General features: G+C 29.5%; 1 protein-coding gene across 36 annotated transcripts in view; it reads right to left on the reverse strand.

Moving 5' to 3' along the window:
- LOC127704447 (cytosolic carboxypeptidase 3-like) overlaps positions 1-21,050 on the reverse strand; it is a 107,703-nt gene that overhangs the window by 14,426 nt on the left and 72,227 nt on the right. For 13 of the 36 annotated variants that reach the window (XM_052208505.1, XM_052208498.1, XM_052208524.1 and 10 more), the window contains 10 exons: positions 19,888-19,951; positions 16,561-16,710; positions 14,442-14,549; positions 12,028-12,099; positions 9,121-9,266; positions 8,210-8,263; positions 7,112-7,190; positions 5,062-5,253; positions 3,893-3,961; positions 2,199-2,264 (listed from right to left, as the gene is read on the reverse strand). In XM_052208505.1, coding sequence (XP_052064465.1) covers positions 2,199-2,264; positions 3,893-3,961; positions 5,062-5,253; positions 7,112-7,190; positions 8,210-8,263; positions 9,121-9,266; positions 12,028-12,099; positions 14,442-14,549; positions 16,561-16,710; positions 19,888-19,951 — 1,000 coding nt within the window. Of the gene's footprint in view, positions 1-2,198; positions 2,265-3,892; positions 3,962-5,061; positions 5,254-7,111; positions 7,191-8,209; positions 8,264-9,120; positions 9,267-12,027; positions 12,100-14,441; positions 14,550-15,383; positions 15,432-16,560; positions 16,711-18,238; positions 18,296-19,228; positions 19,262-19,887; positions 19,952-21,050 lie in introns of all 36 variants that reach the window. The other 23 variants (XM_052208526.1, XM_052208509.1, XM_052208525.1 and 20 more) reach the window with 17 other exon arrangements.

Here is a 21,050-nt window from a genome sequence, read left to right on the forward strand (position 1 = left end):
TATGAATTACTTAAATTATGGTCAAACAATTACAAAAAAAAAATAGATTTTTATAATTATTATATCATGGTCTAGTATACAATTGTTCCTTAGTACATAAATATTTGAATTTCATGCATTACATTTCTGACTGACCAATTCAAAACCCAAAATCAGAAATCAGCTCTCAGCCTTTAATCTTTGGAAGATTTCACCTTTTTTTTTTACAGAGAACAAATACTGCTTAAATCTTTCTTTATGTGCCTGTCCCAAGTCAGGTGCCTGTAGTTCAGTGGTTGTCTTTGGTTCATGTACGTCATATTTGTTTTCCCTAAATTGTTTTTTATAAATTAGGCCGTTAATTGGTTTTCTCATTTGAATTGTTTCATATTTTTCATATCCGGGCCTTTTATAGCCGACTATATGGTATGGGTGTAGTTACCTATAATTGCTTACACCGACTTTATTTGAACTTTGGTGGATAATTGTCTCATTGGCAATCATACCACATCTCAAGTTTTAAAGATTATTCCTTTCTTTACAATTATCTTATCTGATTCATGAAACAGTTCTGTGTATCAGAGAAATACTCTCAAGCATCAAAATTAAAGTAAAGAAATATATGGTTCAAATAACAAACAGGAAACAAATACTTGAAATAGAGCTGACTATGCTTTGCTCTTACTCCTATGTACTGCATGTTTAAGGTAACAGAATAAAATCACACTGCAAGGTTATGTCATACAATACAATCAAACTGTTATCAACAAGTATGCATATAGATTAAACTGTTTCTCCTGGAAGCTGATTGCTACACCAGATATATAGAACCAATAAGGCAAATATTTCCCATAGCTATAAACTCACAAGGTGCACATGAACCATAAAGCACAATGACCTACAAACTTATGCTTTCATGTTGATTTTATACCTTAATAATTACATTACATGTATGCTTCATTATAATACGTTATTTTGATTGGCTAACAGCAATCTCGCGTCATTCTGAAATTAACCTTCATTTCAAAATGAAATGTAACATTCATGATGACACGAGCTTCCTCAAAAAAGTGCACAGGTAAAAAAAAAAAAAACTTGATAGAAATTGTGTTTCCATGATCATGGTAAAAAAATGTAATTATAAGTATTGAATAGTTCTTTTAGTAATTTTATAGGGTTGTAAAAGTGTTGACCATGCGCACATTTTTAGAATGTATCGTGTTTCATACAAAATGTACTTCAGTCAACGCTTTTACACCCCAATAAATTTACAAAAAGAAGCATTCAATTCTTAATACTCTACATTCTTTTGTATAACTATGAAAAAATATTTCAGCATGCCCTTTTACCTTGTGCAATTTAAGAGGAAATACTTTCACACTGAAGTTAGAAGTAGCAGTCAAATAGACCAAGATTGAGGGTCTCTCCCCTAAAATGTTACAATCACTGAATGAATCAATATAAATTTAAGATTTTTTTAAACATCTCTTTTTATAAAAAAAAAGTCTATGTTAAATTAAATCATCTAACTAAGTTTAAACCCATAAGTGATTTGACACAATTTAAAAAGGGATCAGTATAAAACTAATGTATCAACCTCTGGATCAAAGGTTCTGCAAAAGCACAAAATTAGGTAAAAATTGCTGTTTTATTGTACTTTTAGGTATGTGTTGATAATCACAAAAAGATCTTGCAAATCCAGGAATTTAAAATAAAAATTAACAATTCAAAGTAAGTATTTTTAAATATTAATTACTAAAAGTATTAATCAAATAATATTTCAAAAAGTATGAAAGGTAGACAAGTGCAAGTCAAAATATCTTACATGGAACAAATCTATAGCTATGCATACATAGCTGAATTATTTAATAAAGTCTCCAACAGCATCAACTTTACAATGAACATGGGTATTTGAGGAGAAAGCATTTATAATTGGGGAAGCCTGGATTTGCAGGAACAAACATGAATTATTTATAAATTATACACAGTGCTATAACAAAACTAAATATATGTCTATTCCCCAAAGTTACAGTATGCTGCATTAATTAAAAAAACATTACAACCATAGTAGTTTAAAACCACAATATTGAGCAGGTGAATAAATTCAATCGACTTTAATAATAAAAATCATGATGAATGGAAGATGAACTTTGTTAGGAATGAAAAAGTGTACTTCAAAAAACAGCTTGTGTGTTCAGTAATAATTTTGAATGGATTACCAAAAATGTTTGGAAACAGCTGGAAAGATTTCTTTCTGATAACATCCATTTGTGGAAGGGTTAATTCTACAAAATTCAAAATATAATGATAAAAAAAAATTGTTCTGTAGTTGAATTCAAAATGTTAATGTCATGAATATTTCATTCACATATGTTATTTACCAGAAATTGTTTTCAAAGTTTGTCTGGGATTTCAATTTACCCTGTTGTTTATTCATGTTTGTGTATAAAAAATTTGTAAGGGTTCCGCGGAACCCAGTGTCTCGCCTACTTTTGCTGTTAATCGCAGGCTCAACAAAAATGAGGAAAAAAATTAATAAAAATATTCCTCTCTGTACTATCTTTTGATTGTAAGTAGCTTCTGTCCAAGTTTGGTAAAAATCCAGGATAGTTTTATGAATCTCATAAATGTTTTAAAAACTTAAACTGCAGACTGTATGTAATGTTAACTGGAAGAAAAACTAAGTCCATTTATAAGTAAAATACAGAAAAAATGGAACAAAATTTTAACAAAATTTCCTTCTAAATACTAGCTTTTAATCATAAACAAGCTTCTGTCCAAGTTTGGTACAAATCCAGGATAGTTTAAGAAAGTTATTAAAATTTCAAAAACTTTAACCACAGAGTGAATGTAATGTTAACTGGCAGAAAAACTAAGTCCATTTATAAGTAAAATACGGAAAAAATGGAATTTTTTTTTACAAAATTTACTTCTGGATACTATCTTATGATCATAAACAATCTTCTTTCCAAGTTTGGTAGAAATCCAGGATATTTTAAGAAAGTTATTAAAATTTCAAAAACTTTAACCACAGAGTGAATGTAATGTTTCCTGGCAGAAAAACTAAGTCCATTTATAAGTAAAATACGGAAAAAATGGAATTTTTCTTTTACAAAATTTACTTTTGAATATTATCTTATGATCATAAACAAGCTTCTGTCCCAGTTTGGTAGAAATCCAGGATAGTTTAAGAAAGTTATTAAAATTTCAAAAACTTTAACCACAGAGTGAATATTTGTGGACGCCACCGAAGAGGACAACGACGGAATGTAGGATCGCTATGTCTCGCTTTTTCGACAAAAGTCGAAGGCTCGACAAAAATGATTATGAAAATAAATGAAAAGGACATACTAAAAAGATGAGAGAAATTAATAAAACAGAATCTTGGACACAGCAGATTGCATGTGTTTTAAAACTACATACTAGAAAATCTTGTTTATTCCAGTAAATAAACTGTAGAGAAGGGAAATGGAAGAGGGACATGTTTTTTTTCTCAACCAAATATATTCGAGTTTAAGGTTTGATCAAAGCATGTGTTACTTAGTATGTTAACAGCAATGATATCATTATAATAGTTACGGAGAAGTTTCCTTTTCTCTCACTAATTAACCTCATCAATAAAGTATATCATTTCAACAAAAAATATGTTTTGTGAAATCTTTTAAGTGAAGTCCTCAGGTCGTTGCAACATCATCTTAATGAAAACCAAGGGAAATTATATCTCATTTAGTTTATAGAAATTTTTTTCACTTCTTATTCTCCTGTTGTTTTTTTTTTTCCTCAGTTGTAGCCTCAGAAACTGAAAACAAATTTTGAATTAACAGGTCCATAGATACCTGCTTAGATTACTAGGGCATGTTTAGCAGTGGGTAATAATAAGAAGTAAAGCTAGAGATATTACAGATTTACACACCCATTCTACTTTTTCTACCAGAAGATACCCTTTCATTTGGTTTCTCCTTACTTTCATCTTTGGCATCATCTACAACAAAACAAAATGCTAATTAATACAAATAAAGGTATACATGAATACCATACCAACAACACAAAAAACACTGCCTACAGTATATTATTCCTTCTAAATTCAGTTTGCACTTGCCAATTTAAAAGGCTCAAAGGGATCTCTGTGACATGATTGTTGCCATGTATTTAATGGAATTACTATGCAACAATAAAATGTAGGCTTTGTAGAGTGTTTTCAAATCATCCTTTCTGTAAAGTTAGATAAATTTAGAATTTTAAGATTCCAAATTAGAGACAGAATTTGTAAGACCCCCCTTTTTTCCTTCCATCTAACTATCATAATGTTTAATCAATCTATCAAATTATTTTCTCCAGATTTTCACAACACATCAATCTGTCAGATATCAATAATATCTTTAAATTTTGTCTTCCATATTTGAAGTCCAGAGGCCGTAATTTCGACAAAAATCAGCAAACGTAAACCCAATCTGTAACTCATCATAGTCGACTCACATATCAAAAATGAACTCAATATGTGAAGGCATTTAGAAAAATGTCCAATTTGTAATGACAGAATGACTGAATGACAGAATGACGAAATGACGGAATGACTGAATGACAGAATGACAGAGTGACTGAATGACTGAATGAGGAAATGACGGAATGTCAGAATTACTGAATAACAGAGGGGCCATAAAAATTATAAAAGATAAAATGTTCTTGTACTTGTTTTTTTTTCAAGAGAAAAAAGTAAGAAATAAATCAAGAATCAAGTTTAATTTCAATACTTGTTTACTATCATTCTCTACAACTACACCAAGGCCACCCTTAAAAAATTGACAAAAACTAAAATTTTAATTACATCATATTTCAAAATAAATATTTTTTTTGTGAAAATAATCATAGCCAACAACCCATTCCCTAGTCTTTTTCAGATAATTAGACATCTTATTTGAAATTTTGCTGCTTATAACCAGAGAAAATGCCCAACTCTGGTATTAGTTTGTTCTTATTTATAACTGAAAAAAACTAATTTCACTAACACCAGAATTCTCTGAAGATCAATATTAAGTTGTTGAAATACTTCAACATGTGTATGTAAAAAGCCAATATTTTTACCATTAACACCATTTTCTTCTGGTTGGATGTCATTTGTCTGTGGCTCAGTATGCTCCACATTCTCACAATGTGACAATAGTTCTATTTTTGATTCACTTCTTGCCTTCTCTATCATATGGGTATTTGTGGGTGGTGTATCATAATTGACAAATGTAGCTGATGGAACACTAGCTCGATGTCTGCCCGTCTTGGCTGAAAAGTATTCATAATGGACCATGCTTAGTTATGAAAATTTGAAAGTAGCAATTAGAACCGTTAGCCATCTTTGGTCGTGCTTTGAGTATTGTACATAAAAAATAAAACTTCCCCATTTAATTTTCATTTTTCTTTAACCCAAGATTATAACGAAAACAATATCATGACCAAACATGGCTGTCTGTTAGAATAAGCCGCTGTGGTGAAATAAATGTTCTATATTCACATATTTACAAACATTTGTGAAGATAAGTTTGCTACAAAAAGAAATAGAAGTAATAATAAATGCAGATTATATTGTAATTAAAGCAGGCAAAGAATTAAAATATATTGAAAAATATCTATTGTAAAAAAATATCTAAATGAATCATAACTTAATGTAAAATCATGATGTTTTGTAGTGAGCAATCATGAAATCAATCCTATTTAACAGCAATTCATTTTATTTTCTGATTTTTATCTAGAATGAAAATGTATTTGAGTTACTTTTGGGTAAATCCTTTTTATATCTTTACCAGACTATTTAAAATGAGGGTTAATTAGGCCAAATCAGATATCTTTCTTTGCTGCTCATAAGGTGCTACATTTATTCAATGGTTCGCATCTTTATCATACATGTGTTTTCTTGAAACAGAGGAGAGAATATATATTTTGTATACTGATTAAACCACAGCAAAACAATCCATTCTTTTCTCATGCTACAACACCTAATATTTCATGCTTTTATTTCTATATACACACTGGTACTATTCTACAGACCACAAAAATATATCAAAGTTAGAAAATGTGACAGAAAGATTTCTAAACATAAACTTTAGTTATATTAAATGCTCAAGAAATTTCAAGAAGATTCTGGAACTTTTTCTAGAATTTTGTTTTCAAACAATTGTTCTGCTAGTAAATGTCTCTTGCCATAATGATTTAAAGACACAAGAAAACTATTCTAATGACTGCAAAAAGTTTAGAATGCAAGACCGACTTAAAAATAACCTTTTCTGAATGGATTGATATAGACATTTTTGGAAGCAACTTTGACATATTTTCATTAAAACCGTATATTTACATATCCAATAACTCCCAAGTTCAGTACTTATTTTCATTATTTTTTCAATTACCCGGTATTTTTTTTAACTTTTTTAAAAAAGAACAAACAATGAAGATAAGTTTAAACCACAACGAACTCATTTACACATATATACCAAACTCAATATATACACACTATATATATATCACACACATCTTCAAAGGCTACATGTGGGTAATGTTATATTTTTATCTGATCATGCAATTCTCCCACCTAACTGAAATCTCCTCTCATTTCATTTCTTTTTTCTTTTTTTGGAGAAAGAAATTCTCAAAGCATTCTAGCTCTCCCTTAATACTGTCAATTTAGATAGAAACAGCATAGTTCAGTAATAATTCTTAATCTTTGTTAGACTATGAATGCAATTACAATGAATTTTTCATGAGGAATAAATAAGAGCATTTAAAATTTAGTCTAGGCTTTTCAACCAATATATCATTGCTAATGGTAAAGACAAGTTTTTTTGCTGTGATATAAATTTTTCTTTATCAGTTGCCCTAGTAGTCATTAAATTTCTTAAAATACATTGTATAAATATATTAGAGGGTTCCTCAACGTAAATTAAATATAATGATGAGTGAACTGCATATATATGAATATAAATTATCAAATAGCTCTAATTATGTACAGCTTCATGCATTAGTAAATACTTTTAAAAAAATATTATTTTCTACTTCAAAAAAAAGAGAGGAGATTTTCTACAATAAAACAATACAGATATCAATGCACTAGCGTTTCGACCCTGATGTTTTCTGGCGAGCGTGCCCTTACCATCATCAGGTGTTAATCTGTTAGTGCATTCATCAAAGGGACAAGGATGTTGACGTATGGCATTACCTGATTTGTTTTCCTGTAAGTAGACAAAATAACATTGTTATATATACATCAATTTATAAACTATATAAAAAATACCAATATAAGAATGTTCCATTCAAACATATATTACCTCACACTGACAACATAAGGCTCATGAAAATCCTACTTATTGAGGGTGCAAGTAGCTTTTCTTAATATAAAGGTCAAAGATTAATATGTTTCAATGGATAGTCAAAAAGTTTTGTAAAACACTTCTTATATACGCTGAAATGGAACAACATTAAATGCCTCTGCTGAAACAAAACATCAATTCCTTTTAAGGATTTGTACCCTCTAAATTTGATGGGTATTCATTAAGATGTGCATAAGTTGTTTGTTTTATCTAACATGTTAAATGCCATTTCTGTTCATATGTATCATCTGCTAAGACAAAATGGTGCCTTATCTTAACCATAGTTGATCATAGTTTTAACAGACTACTGTGATCAGATGACATTTTTTTCATCTCAAAATGAGTTAAAGTAATTTTTTCAGATGATTTTTTCAGTGAAAAACTGCAGCAAATAAAAAAAAATCAAAACTGTAATGAAGACCAGAATAGCTGACTGAAAAAGAGGTTAAACCAATCATGTTATTAGCAAGCTTACCAAACATATGACAAAATCCTTAGAGATGATTTACAGGCAATGAAAATATTGTTAATAATTCAACTATTTACTTGTTATATAGCTTTACCAAGTTAATAGATTCATCTTAAAAGTGAAAAAAAAATCCTAAAGATTTAAGACAATGAAAAACTGATTAAATTCAATTGTCAGACATCGAAGAATAAAAAACATTTGAACAAATGTCTATCATAAATTAAGAAATCTCTTGTGGTGACAGGAAACTTTAATATCATACTTCTTACCTTCAAAATTATTTCTTTTAAAAAGCTTTTTAACTCAAATAATTATTAATTGAACTCCATGCAGATTAAATTAAATAATATTCTGTCACATTTTAGTTTAAAATGCATGCATAAGCAAGATGCTTAGAGTTGTCACCCCTTACCTCAAACTTCTCAGCATATGCAATTTTCCTAGCATGCCGAGAACAGAGACCATGCTACAGCAAAATTTGATTTGAATGTATTATAATTCTAGTATATTCTACAACTTAATTATTTCATCTCTTTTTTTCATTGCACTAAATTTGATTTAGATGTAGAACAGCATCACAAAGACTTAAAAAAACAAATATAACAGAACAAGGGGGGGGGGGGGGGGTATAAATAGTCTAGGATGACATACTAGCAATCAGATTAGCCCTGATTATTTAACTGATTTTTTACAAGTTTTTCATTCAAATCATCTGTTGTTATTTCTTCAAAATTATTCTATCAGAGTAATTATAAAACTTAAGCTTTGAAGTACAAATATCTGAATTTTCCAATTAGAATTGAAATAATTCTATCATGTTATGCTCTATGCTCATTTCAACATAGATATGCTTTATATTTGTCAACGTTTTACACCTCAATAACGCTCAGTATAAAGATATGATACCGGTACCTTTAATGTTCCTTGTTCAAAGACCATTGGCTCATTTATAATAACATAATTACTTTTAAGAATAATAGGAAGGTCAGAAAAGAGCACAAAATTTATGTTTAATCAGGAAAAAATGTAAAGATAAAATTAAGAAATAATTCTTTCATGCCATGCTCTATGCTCATTTCACCATAGATAGGCATTATATTTGTCAGTATTGAAGATTATTGTACTGTTAAAGAATACATATAGTTTTTTTAAAATCTCATAATAGGACAAATTGGATGTATATACAAAATTAATAAACTTTCTAATTAAGTCCCTCTGGACTAACCAACTTAAATCATTGAGTTCTGGTGTAGGGCCTAACTTTTGAGAGCAGCTTTATATCTGGGATGTAAATATTGAATTAACTGTTCAAACTGTACATACACAATGTCTGTGCTGTAGAAGTTCCTGCTGTCTTTGTTGTGAAGCAGATACCTCCAAGATGTGACGCTGTGTTGGTGTCCGACTGATGGGTGAAATACTGGCCTGTGGATTTATCTGTGATCGTACATACTCCTCTACATTCCCATCTTAAAATACAAACAAGTTCATCTTATTAACATCAGTAACAAAATTGAAATCATTTCAACCACCAGAAGTAAATTTATATTACAATGTATCTTAATGTAATATATGTAATTAATTATCAGATAATAAAGTTAAAAGAGCAACAATGTTGTGAATGATAATAAACAATACATAAAATTACATTTAAATATAAAACTAAACTAGAGACTAATATTATACTAGCTCATACTAACTGCTTCATTATTATTTTGTATTTCTATAAGGGATCAAATGTACACTAAAAATTGGTTACAAAATAAACTCAATCCAAAAATTTACTCCAGATATTTTTTTAATTTTAATTATCAGGCAATATTCAATAGTCCTATTGAAGCAATACACCAAGTTAATTGAATTTTTTGATTAAAAGACTTAAATATAATGCCTGTTCAGATAGATTGATGAAGTCTACCATTGAAGGCAATAAGTTTTTTGAAATTGAATATCATTTACATTATTGCAACAGTAAACAATGATTTCAGATTCAGCAGAATCATTTTTTGTCTCATGTAATCAAATTTTTTTTTAAATTGTAGATCCTGATGGAACTGCACATTATTTAGATGATAACATTTATTAATCATTTTAATATTTAAAATGTCTCATAAATCTTACAAACATGACTATTGCTTCATTAACACATATAAAATTTCAATGTAAGAAGAAGTAAAATATTTGCAGATTGAGCTATTTTCTCCTTATTCTGACCATTCTTAACTATATTTGGAAAAAAATATATAATGACAATTAAATTTCAATAAATAAAGATTCAATACATAGCAACAGATACCAAGTCCTAGTGAAAGCCACCACCAGATAAAATCATCATAAATTTGCTTGCCTTATTAGTTTGGCTTTTTTGAAAGTTACAGAGAAATAAAAGACGAGTGCTGGCAATTCAGACTGTTTTTATTCAGACTGAAGATTCTTGTAACCATTAAACTTAACTCTGACAAAAGTTTCAGTTGAATTACACAGAATTTGAAACATAATAAACTGTTAACACAGAGATATGTCTCGCCTTTTTGTACTTTTGATAATGCAAATGTTGAAATTAAAATAGCAATACTTTAACATGTAAGTTATGCAAATATTCAAAGTCAATGAACCATGACTGAAGGCACATGGCAAAACAATCTCCATGGAAATGAGATGTGCCAATGTTAATACAACTGCATACCAAATACCATAGACTTATCATAAGTCGTTCCCTTTCAACAAACCTAAACACAAACAATGACTTGTAAACTATGTAAAAGTGTCAAAGTCAATGAACCATGATGAGGGGGTGGGGCTATATAATCTCCATGGAAACAAGACTTGCAAATGCCAATAAATTTGCATACCAAATATCATTGACTTAACATTAGCGGTTCATCTTAAACTGATCTAATCACAAACTAATACATGTAAACTAAGCAAAAGTTTCAAAGTCAATAGACCATGACTGAGGGGGCAGGACCAAATATTCTCCATGGGAATGAGATGTGCTAATGCTTATACAATTGCATACTAATTAACATTGGCCTACCACTAATGGTTCCCCTTGAACTGACCTAATCACAAACTAATACATGTAAACTAAGCAAAAGATTCAAAGTCAATAGACCATGACTGCGGGGGTGGCACCAAATATTCTCCACTGAAATGAGATATGCCAATGCTTATACAACTGCATACCAAATATCATTGACTTACCACCAGTGGTTCCCCTTGAACTGACCTAATCACAAACTAATACATGTAAACTAAGCAAAAGTTTCAAAGTCAATAGACCATGACTGAGGGGGCAGGGCCAAATAATCTCCCTGGAAATGAGATGGGCCAGTGCTAATACAACTGCATACCAAATATCATTGCCCAATCACTAGTGGTTCACCACAAACTAGACCTAGTCACAAACTAATACATTGTTGACGCCACCGCTGGAAACAGCATACCTATGTCTTGCTTTTTGACTCTGTCAAGGAGAGACAAAAATAGGTCTGAAGAAAGCTATAATTAACCAATGACATCTAAAGTTGTTAGTTTTCCTACTTATGCACATTTTAAGCAAAATATTCTCTTAACAGCACTTAAATGAAATGAATGCTGGTGCTGAAATATCACATTTGCCATCAAAATCATCTTTAATCTATGTGAATTTTCAATGATCCTCTACCCCTCCCGAAAAAGAAAAAAAAAACAAAGATTCACCAGTTACTATTCATGACTACTGTTCAATAATACAAGAACTGTTTTCCTATTCAAATGTGTAATTTTAATTGGCATTAATAGTGATGTCTGTTTTGATTCTTTTAAGTGCAGATTTAATACAAAACACATTTTTACTTTCCAAAACTATCAAACAATATCTTTTTGTCATCATTCATTTCCAATTGTTATTTTTACTACATTTCAACTCTAAACCTAAACCATTTTATTTACATTCTACTTAAGGAACTATGTATTCAATTGGCAATTACAATACTAAGATTATTTTGACCAAATTATGACAACACATGTTGTAGCAATCTGTGCTTTTTATCTTTTGTTCATATAACAAATTAACAGATAAATATTTATATTTATCAGATTAACAATTCATTGAAAAGTTTATAAATATTTAATAAATAAAAAGAAAACTTTTGTGCATCTGTCTAGCTAACATAAATATATAGTACATATAGCTTGTGCACTAATTACAAACTGTGCATATATATACATAGATGTGGGCCGTCTTACGTGGCGGTGGGACGAAATTTTTAGATCTCTGTATTCTCTCTTTCCAAACACGTACAAACGTATTGCCTACAACTGAATATATGACGTTGTTTTTTCAATACATGCATGCATCTTTAATATTTCAATTCTAGCAAAACATAAATAATTAAATTTATAAAAATTATGTATATATATCTAGACAGAAAAAAAAGTAACTCTAGTATCATTCTCTGCAAACCAAAATTAACTATAAATCCATTAATCAAAATTAAATAAAACAAACCAAATTAAAAGATTAATATTCTGTTCATGAAGTGTATAAAGTAAATGTAGTTCAACACAAATTTCATTGGGTTTTCACACCATGCTCTGAACATGTTGCATGATCTAACTTAAATGTATCATACTGATAGGGAATTTTTACATGAAAAACAGTATGGCTTGGTTATGATAAGATTTTGCAATTCTTCATGTACATGCAAGTCTGCAAATTTTCTGAATTCAAATATGTCACATGCCAGTACTTCAACCAACTCAGGACTATAAAAGTTGTATGATGTTTTGGACAAAACTTTCTCTAATAATCAGTAGGCCATAGAGTTCAGGAGTCGGTTTCACAAAAAAACTTACGACTAAGATTGATCGTAAGTATACTGAATTGTTCGTGATTTACGATCAATCTTAGTCGCAAGTATTTATGTGAAACCGACTCCAGGCCTTTTATAACTCATGTCAGGGGGTGTCTTGGTAATGAATGAAAGTGTCATCAAACCCTACCACACCTCCCCTATCCATTTTTCCCTGGAATTTAATAAAAATTATCCCTTTTTAATGTTATTCATTCATAAAAAAAATCATGATTTTACATTACTTAGTCATACACTTCAAGAACAGCCATTTATATAAATAACGATACACTACAAAAATTATCAAATAATATTGAACTAAGAAACAAACACACTGTTGTTAAATAACTAAAATATTACAAATTCAATCCTAATATGAAAACCAGTGCAAATTATACAATGTGCAAATATTAATACATACTTAATAATGGAACATACTATCAAAACCATGTAAAAAGTAACAATAATATACTACTGCTAGAAAAAAAGAGTAAACAGTTCTTGCAGTTATCCAAGACATATCTCACTTGATCATGTATTGCTCATTTGGTATCTTTGTTTAAATTATTGTTTTTAATTGAGGTAACATCAACACCCTTAAATTAACTATATACTGTAAAGTGGGCAGTTTTCGTGATTAAAATAAAATCTTGAAAGTATCTCCTCACATAAACGCTGACCAGATTTTGTTGCATTATTCAAATGTGGGGAATATGTCAATGAGACTTATGTAAATTACTGCCACCAATGTCCATGTAAATTCCATGTATATGACAATAACAGATGCCAAGTGATTGCAATAGCTCATACGATCCACTGAGTCAAGTGAGCTAAGAAACTTTTTATACATCAAAGCATAGTATATTATTATTGCTTTCAAATCTATAAGTTCCTATCAGAAATCATGACTTGAAATAAAATTGTGAACAAATATCAAATTCTATTTATTTGGAACCCATTTTGAAAATTTTTATTAGAAAAAGGGCAAAGAAAACTAGCTTTTGGACAAGAGAGGAATTTGTCTTCATGCAAAATTCTATAAGATTGAGTTTTCTTTTACATTGTTTTCAACATATTAAAAGTATTTCTAAATTCTTACATTTTGCTAACTTCAATACAAATTGCCTTGTGCAAAGGTGTTTGGTTTCATAAAACTGTATGTGTAATGTAAATCACTTAAAAAAGTTAATACTTAGAACTTGAATATTAGTAAAACTTGTGTTAGTGGTTCACACATTTCTATTACACCACATTTAAAGGACAGTACTACACACTGGTGAAGTGACACTTAAGTGGTGCTCTCCCTTTGTAATTTTGTTTTTCAGTTAACACATGGGATGATCACATGCAAAATGGACCTATAACTTTCTACAAGTATCTGCCTGAAACTTACAGTACTTTGTTGTTATTTTTTTTTTTTTGTGAATAATTTTTAAAAAAGTAATAAAAAAAAATCATAATTCATTTTAGTGATTCTTTCTACTTTTAAATCTCAAAATTAAAATAAAAGTATATGAAAGTAAATTAAAAAAAATAACAATATTAATATACAATCACTAAAATTTTACAGTTTTGAAATAAATGCAATCATACTTAATTTGAACATAAAAATTTAATAATAAAAGTAAAAAAGAAACAAAAATTCTCAAAGTAATCATTATTTCAATTTCATCATTGTATATACTTTCTTTCTGAAAATAATATGGTTTTGTGCTGATCTTTGTGTTCCAAACAAAATCTGTGAGTTTCAGTGCAGTCCTATACCAATGAAGCAGAGACAAACTCCCACCATGCAATTTTCTTAGCTACCTGTAGGCATCGTTAATAGTTTAGCAATTATCTCATCCTGACTTTTTTGTTGGAAGGGTTTGATGGTCTTGGGATGACCCCGTATACCGTGGTGTAGCCAGTCGGCATCTAACAAGTAACAATTACAAATACATAAAACATCACATATATACAGCTAAGTGTCAAATATTTTATGATTCAGATTTTAGCAATTAAATCAATATTGTTTCAACTTCATTTTTGACTTACAAGACCAGCTTCCATAAATTCAATATTGATGGATTTCAATGACTGAGTAGTTCTCATCTGTAACCAATAATGGCCATCATACTATACTTGCTCATTGTTGAGAACAATTTGTCTTTTAATATCCAAAATTGCATGTCATCCATTGTTTCAGTGTTTCAATTTTAAAATTATGTCAAATATATTTTTGTTCAAAAAATGACATGACAAAATCTGCTATCCCATGAGAACTGCTCTCTGATCAATTTAAAAAAAAAAGAAACTAATTTGACATTACGCTGTATAACAATTAAAGCATTTAATTAAAATTTATAATTTAATGATTAAATGACAACATATTTTCCATTAAACAGATAATGTCAAAATCTTTTATTTTAAGAGATTTGACACAGATTTTAGGAAAACTGCATATCTTTATTTTTATTTTTATTGATGCTGCCATTAAATCATTCTATGTATGAAAATAAATAAAGGCATAAAGTTATTCATCTTGATGAAGGCAAGCTTGACAAATCAAAAGTTAAATATCACTGTAAAAAATAGCAAATGTTTTAGAACAACTAATCTAAAGTAATTATATTATTATGAACTAGTACCAGGTCATGCATTATTTTTTCAAGTCAAGCTTACTATCCAAGACAAAAAATAAAACATAAAATGTTTAAGCACATGTAAAAGCATGTTTTAAAACAGCATGTTGGTTAGCAAGACAATTACCCGACATGCCTGCTGAACTGCAAAGCTGGCTCAAATTTTGCTGAATAGCTAGAAATAGCACAATTAAAACTTTCACCATAAAAGATAGAAGAAACAAAATCTCTGGGATACAATTATTAATGTTTAATGTAGGATTTGTAAATTAGTATTAATGTATGATATGCAGTTGTGAAAAAAAAAACATGGAAAAGAGGGGAACAATGTGAATGGAATGGGTTAAAATAAAAATCCCAAGTGAAAAAAAAACAAACTTAACACAGTTTAAATAATCTAAAATATAATATCCCAAAAACGTTTTGCAATTTAGTCTCAAATTACAAGTATGATTGCTCAAATTGTTTTATAAAATGTGTATAAAATAATTTTACATCCCCATTCATGTCATTTTTTAATAAAAAAAAAAAAAAGGTACATACATGATTGATTGGTTGGTGTTTATCACCACTTTCAGCACTCTTTGCTTTTCGCAATATTTATTGTGCCTGGAGAGAACAACCAACCTTCTGCAGGAAAACTTGCAATCCTAGTCAATTAAGCTGGGAGTTGACCTTTAAATGTACTTAAGACAACTTGACCACCCAGGCCCCCCAAAATACATGCATACAAATTTCATCTTTTTTCTATTTCATTCATACTCTCAATACAGATAAAAAAAATAAAAAAATTGAAATTTACATTTCTGTATTAGCTTATTTAACATTGTTATAAAAATTTCTATTTTTTTTTTCATTATTACATGTTTAACTTCTGTATGTATGTTATTGTATGTACTTACCATTTTCTGTAAATTACATGCATAATAAAATAAATGAATTTTCCAGTAATCTATCTCTGTGATATACAGTTGACAAACTGTTTTCAAGAATACATTTCAAAAGATACAATTTTCTAAGCAAGATAACTAAAAATGTGTTTTCACTTGTGGAGACATTTAATTATTTCTAAAATGTTAAATTTTTACTATCTTTTGTTTTATTCAATAAGAAAAATTCTTTACCAATAAATTTAAAAGTTTGACTGTATATATATCAGGGATGAAATAAATTACTGACTAATTTTGCAACTGGCATTAGGATTAAACAAAAGCATACTAGCACAGTGTGTTTGCGGTAATACAGTGAATACACAGCTACCAAGATATAGTGAACAGTGAAATACATGCCAAACAAAGTGTTACCTCCATTTTGGACTGAGTCCGATATCTGGGCAGCCATGATGCTGGCTGCAACTTTTTGCTCATGATGCGGACACAATCCTTCCCATTGAAATGGCATTGCATTTGAAAGTTTTCCCGATCCCGAGTAGCGGAAGTGTGGCTGAGTTGGCACTGTGGGAAGTATATAGAGTGTACATGCATCACGAGTGTGCTACAAGAAAGCTGTGAGAGGACACAACAAAGCATTCTGGGAACTACTAAATTAATTCTGAGTATGTGTCCACTTCCAATTCATTTTAAGTAATTTCGTTATTTGTTTAGTTCAAAGTTTCTGATCATTTAAAACTATGTTGTCTTCAGACTAGACATAACCATTTTTTCCTTATCATTATTTTCATTATATTTAAAAATGTTTCAGTTTAAATGAAAGAAGTGTTAGAATTTCATAACATACAAAGGTCAAATTCAATCTGAATCTGGATCGGCACATTCAGGAAGACTTTGTTTGATATGAAAGATATTGATTTTTATCATATTTTATAGTCATTATTACACTAAGAATTTACGATTTAAACACACTTGTTAATCTTGTTATGAAGCTGCATTTGACAGAACTAGAGGGATGTGATGGAAGCCATCACAGAGGGCCCAACTGCTTGTAAATAAGAAATAGTGATGTAATTTTAGAAGTTATTCTATTTCAATAATTTTATGTACATATTCACAGGGGTGACTAAATTGAACTAATATTTTTACCCGAACGTTCACTGTAGTTTTCTTTTATGTACATGAAACACAACTTCTAGTAGTGGTGAATAATCATGCAATGTTTCATGACCCAACTCCAAGGGGTTACATAGTTAGAGAGTAGAAACAATATTTTTGTATCTATGAACAAGGATGACTTAAAAGTTTTTGACCAGCATTTTCACAGTACAGAACTTTGTCTCTCTTGTACATGACAAACACCTCCTAGTCGTGGTGAATAAATATGCAGTTTCTTTACTAAACACAAAGGGGTTTCAAGGTTAGAGAGTGGAAACAATTTTTATGTACATAAGCAGAAGGGCGACTAAGTTTGTGACCACCACTTTCACGGTACAGTTTTCTTTGAACTCCAAGGGGTGTGGAAGTTAGAGAGTGGAAATGATTTGTGACAGACTGATCCAAGGAGGCACAGAATCATCACATACAAACTGATTACTATAGGACTTCAGCTGATGGATCAGTGGGGACCCAATAAAAGTTTATAAAAAAATTCTGTTTATCATATTTTAAATGATATTTTCTTATTCCACTACATAATTTAAAAAAAAGGTTCTGTTCTAATTATCATAAATTTTGACATGTTAAAGAATTTATTATGTATATATGTAACACCAACACACTGAATATATTTTCCTTTGAATATAATTGCTATGCACCCATCCAGAAAACCATTGTGCAAACTGTGTTTTAAGATTTTATAATATTTGTCCTTTCTGAAGAATAAGAGTTGTTTCCCTTTGACCAATATGGATAAACTTGCATACTGTGTAAAACTTTAAATCCAAAAAAATACATTTTGAAATATATGACACACGGCAGGTAATGAAAAATCCAGTATGAAAAAATCAACTCTTTTCTTTAGAAAGATCCTTCCCAGTGTAAAAAAAAGCCAAGTTATGCTGATTGAGATTTGATTTGGTAAATATCTTACCCGTACTTTGAACATTATGTGGTTGTTGTTTTATGGGTTCTTTTCGATGAGGACATCCTTCAATACAGATGATTTACGATTGAATGAAAAACATAAAATTAAACCCAGTCTTCCTGAATATGCAAGTTTTACTGACTATTCCCTTTCATGGTGGATAGACTTTTACACATTTACCAATGCACACATATGTACTAAAATGCTAGCTGGTAGTTGTTTTCATATTTAAAAGAGTTCTGAAGCACTGTTGAAGATTTTCGCAGAGGTCCATAAATGATTAAAGAAATCATTGTTTCTGATCATTATGTTTTTGCATTTTTTTTTAAGGTGAAAGACAAAAGAGTATTTTTTTGTGATTTTTGAAGACTGTTATTTCCCTTCAATCTTTATTTTTCAGTGTTATTAATTCACTCAGAACACACCGTTTTAAATTTTCTACAAAGCAATTTGTTATCTGCATTAAAAATAAAAACATGAAAATACAAATATAAATTAACTTTATCAAAAATATCATTCAAGAATGAAAATTAGCCTACAGGACCATAAATCTATCTAAATGCAGAAAGAAAACCATTCCTCAGAAGAAAGTCTTTGAGGGCTGTTCAATAAAAAATTCTATTGAAATCACTGAAGGCATAATAAATATTTAAAAGAAGGAGGTATGATAAAGGCAGTTATATGGCTCTTGAAATTACAATAAAGCAAAATTGTACAATACTTTCAAAGATCACAAATATATTATTTGGTAGATTTTAATACTTAGTGCCTTTTTAATTTCAAGAGGTAAATGAATGACTTTATCAAACCTTTTTTTATTTTTTGGTTGCTGGGCAATTCTGAAAATTCCAATGGAATAAACTGTTAAGAAATGTTGTTGATTGGGATTAGAGGAGAGTGCCTTCAAATACAAAAGAGATTTTCTTATGTAACAGCTCTAATAATTCCTGATACCTATTCAAAGAAATTTCTTTTATCAATGATCTGAATTTTTACCTCTACGTCTTGGATAAATCTTATAAATACTGCCTATAATATATTTTAAACTTCAACTAAGAAAAGTAAAGTAAATTTTAAGATGCAATTATATGATGAAAATTTGACCATTATCACACTCACCAAAATTAATATGTATCAAGTGATTGGTTCGCTATTATAACCTGATTGTTAAGTAGACTTATAACTGTAACTTTTTATATAAATTTGTTGAATGCATCTCATTTACTTTTCACTTTTACAGCTATTGGTCTGTGACGATGCTTTATATTAACTACAATATTTTTGCCAAATCATAAAACATTATGGAAATTTTTGACAGCTTACTGCCTTAACATGCTGAATTGCACTATAGTCTAAAGAAAATTTATGTGCAACAATTTCTCAGTAGTTTACAAATTTGACCATTTAATGTTTTACTAAGATTTCATTATTTTGGTGTGTTGATAATTGATATTTGACATGCTGAACATTCAATTTATTAATATGAAAACTTTTTTTTATTAAATGAATAATATGAATTTAAAAGTGAGTTCTTATGAAATATTATATATGACTACAAACACATGCGAGTTATCCTTGTTTATCATGCATTTTTTCATGCATTATCCTCAGAGACATGCTAATATTTCAGTTGAAAAAACTAAAAATATACATACTTTCTCCTTGATTCATGAAGCCATTCCTCAGGTATGCATTTGTCAATGCTTCTAAATACTCATTCTGTAAAAGACGTTTAATCAATTAATATGACCACCATCAATAATGTTTCCTTTGACAAAAATATTCTTACTAGCCTAGACATTGAAAAACATGAAAGGCAGCAAAGAGACGTCTTCCAATGGTCAAAAGAGGAATCAAATCTGATAAGGCAATCCCAAAACCTTCATTTAAAATGTAACATAGAAACGAAAAATCGAAAATAAATGATAAATGTTATAAGTCTTCATTACCCCTACTATCATAAGCTTTTTGACTTACATTCTTCTTAAAATATAACAAATATTCAAAATGAATCTAAACATGAAATAATAACATGAGGATTGTTTGAATGGAACCTGCATCGGAAACTTAGATGTGAACAAGAATGTGTCCATAGTACACCGATGCCCCACTCGGACGTACAGACAGAAAAAACATAATGCCCCTGTACTATTGTAGGTGGGGCATAAAAATAGGTATGTTTTGGGAAACTGTAACATGCTAAGGAATATTTGGAACATTCTGAAAGTTGGTAACATGAAAGATCTTTAGATTTTGTGTGTACATGATGTTTTCCCATTTTTTATAACTATATGCAGGAAAGATTAACATTTATTGGATTTCAGTTTCTCAAGCTTCTAATGCAATTATCTCGAGAAATAATGAACATAAAACATTGTATATTTGCATTTATATTGCTAATAACAATATATAGTTTAACAAACTATTTATCTAAAATGTTTCGATTATTGTTAAGAAATAACTTTTGATCAGTATCATCACCTGCATTGTTTCACTATTGATTTTCTTGATTTTATCATTAGAGTGAATTTTCTATTGTTTTCATTCATCAGTTTTGCCACTGATAAGGTCCAAGTGCAATACAAGAAATGAAAACATGATATATATGGAGTAAATTATCCAATAATTACTGAAGGCTTTTACAAATTATAAACCTATAACCATCAAACGCAATTTGACCCACACCAATATAATAAATATACAAAATATATTTTAGAAAATTATACATAGGCTTGAAAACTATTACCATAATTCAACTTTTTCACATTGAACAGAGTTATCCTTCAAAGATTCATCCCCATTCTTGAAAAGAAAAACC

Source organism: Mytilus californianus, unplaced genomic scaffold (assembly GCF_021869535.1).
Source record: "Mytilus californianus isolate M0D057914Y unplaced genomic scaffold, xbMytCali1.0.p SCAF_6, whole genome shotgun sequence".
In the NCBI taxonomy this organism is placed as follows: Eukaryota; Metazoa; Mollusca; class Bivalvia; order Mytilida; family Mytilidae; genus Mytilus; species Mytilus californianus.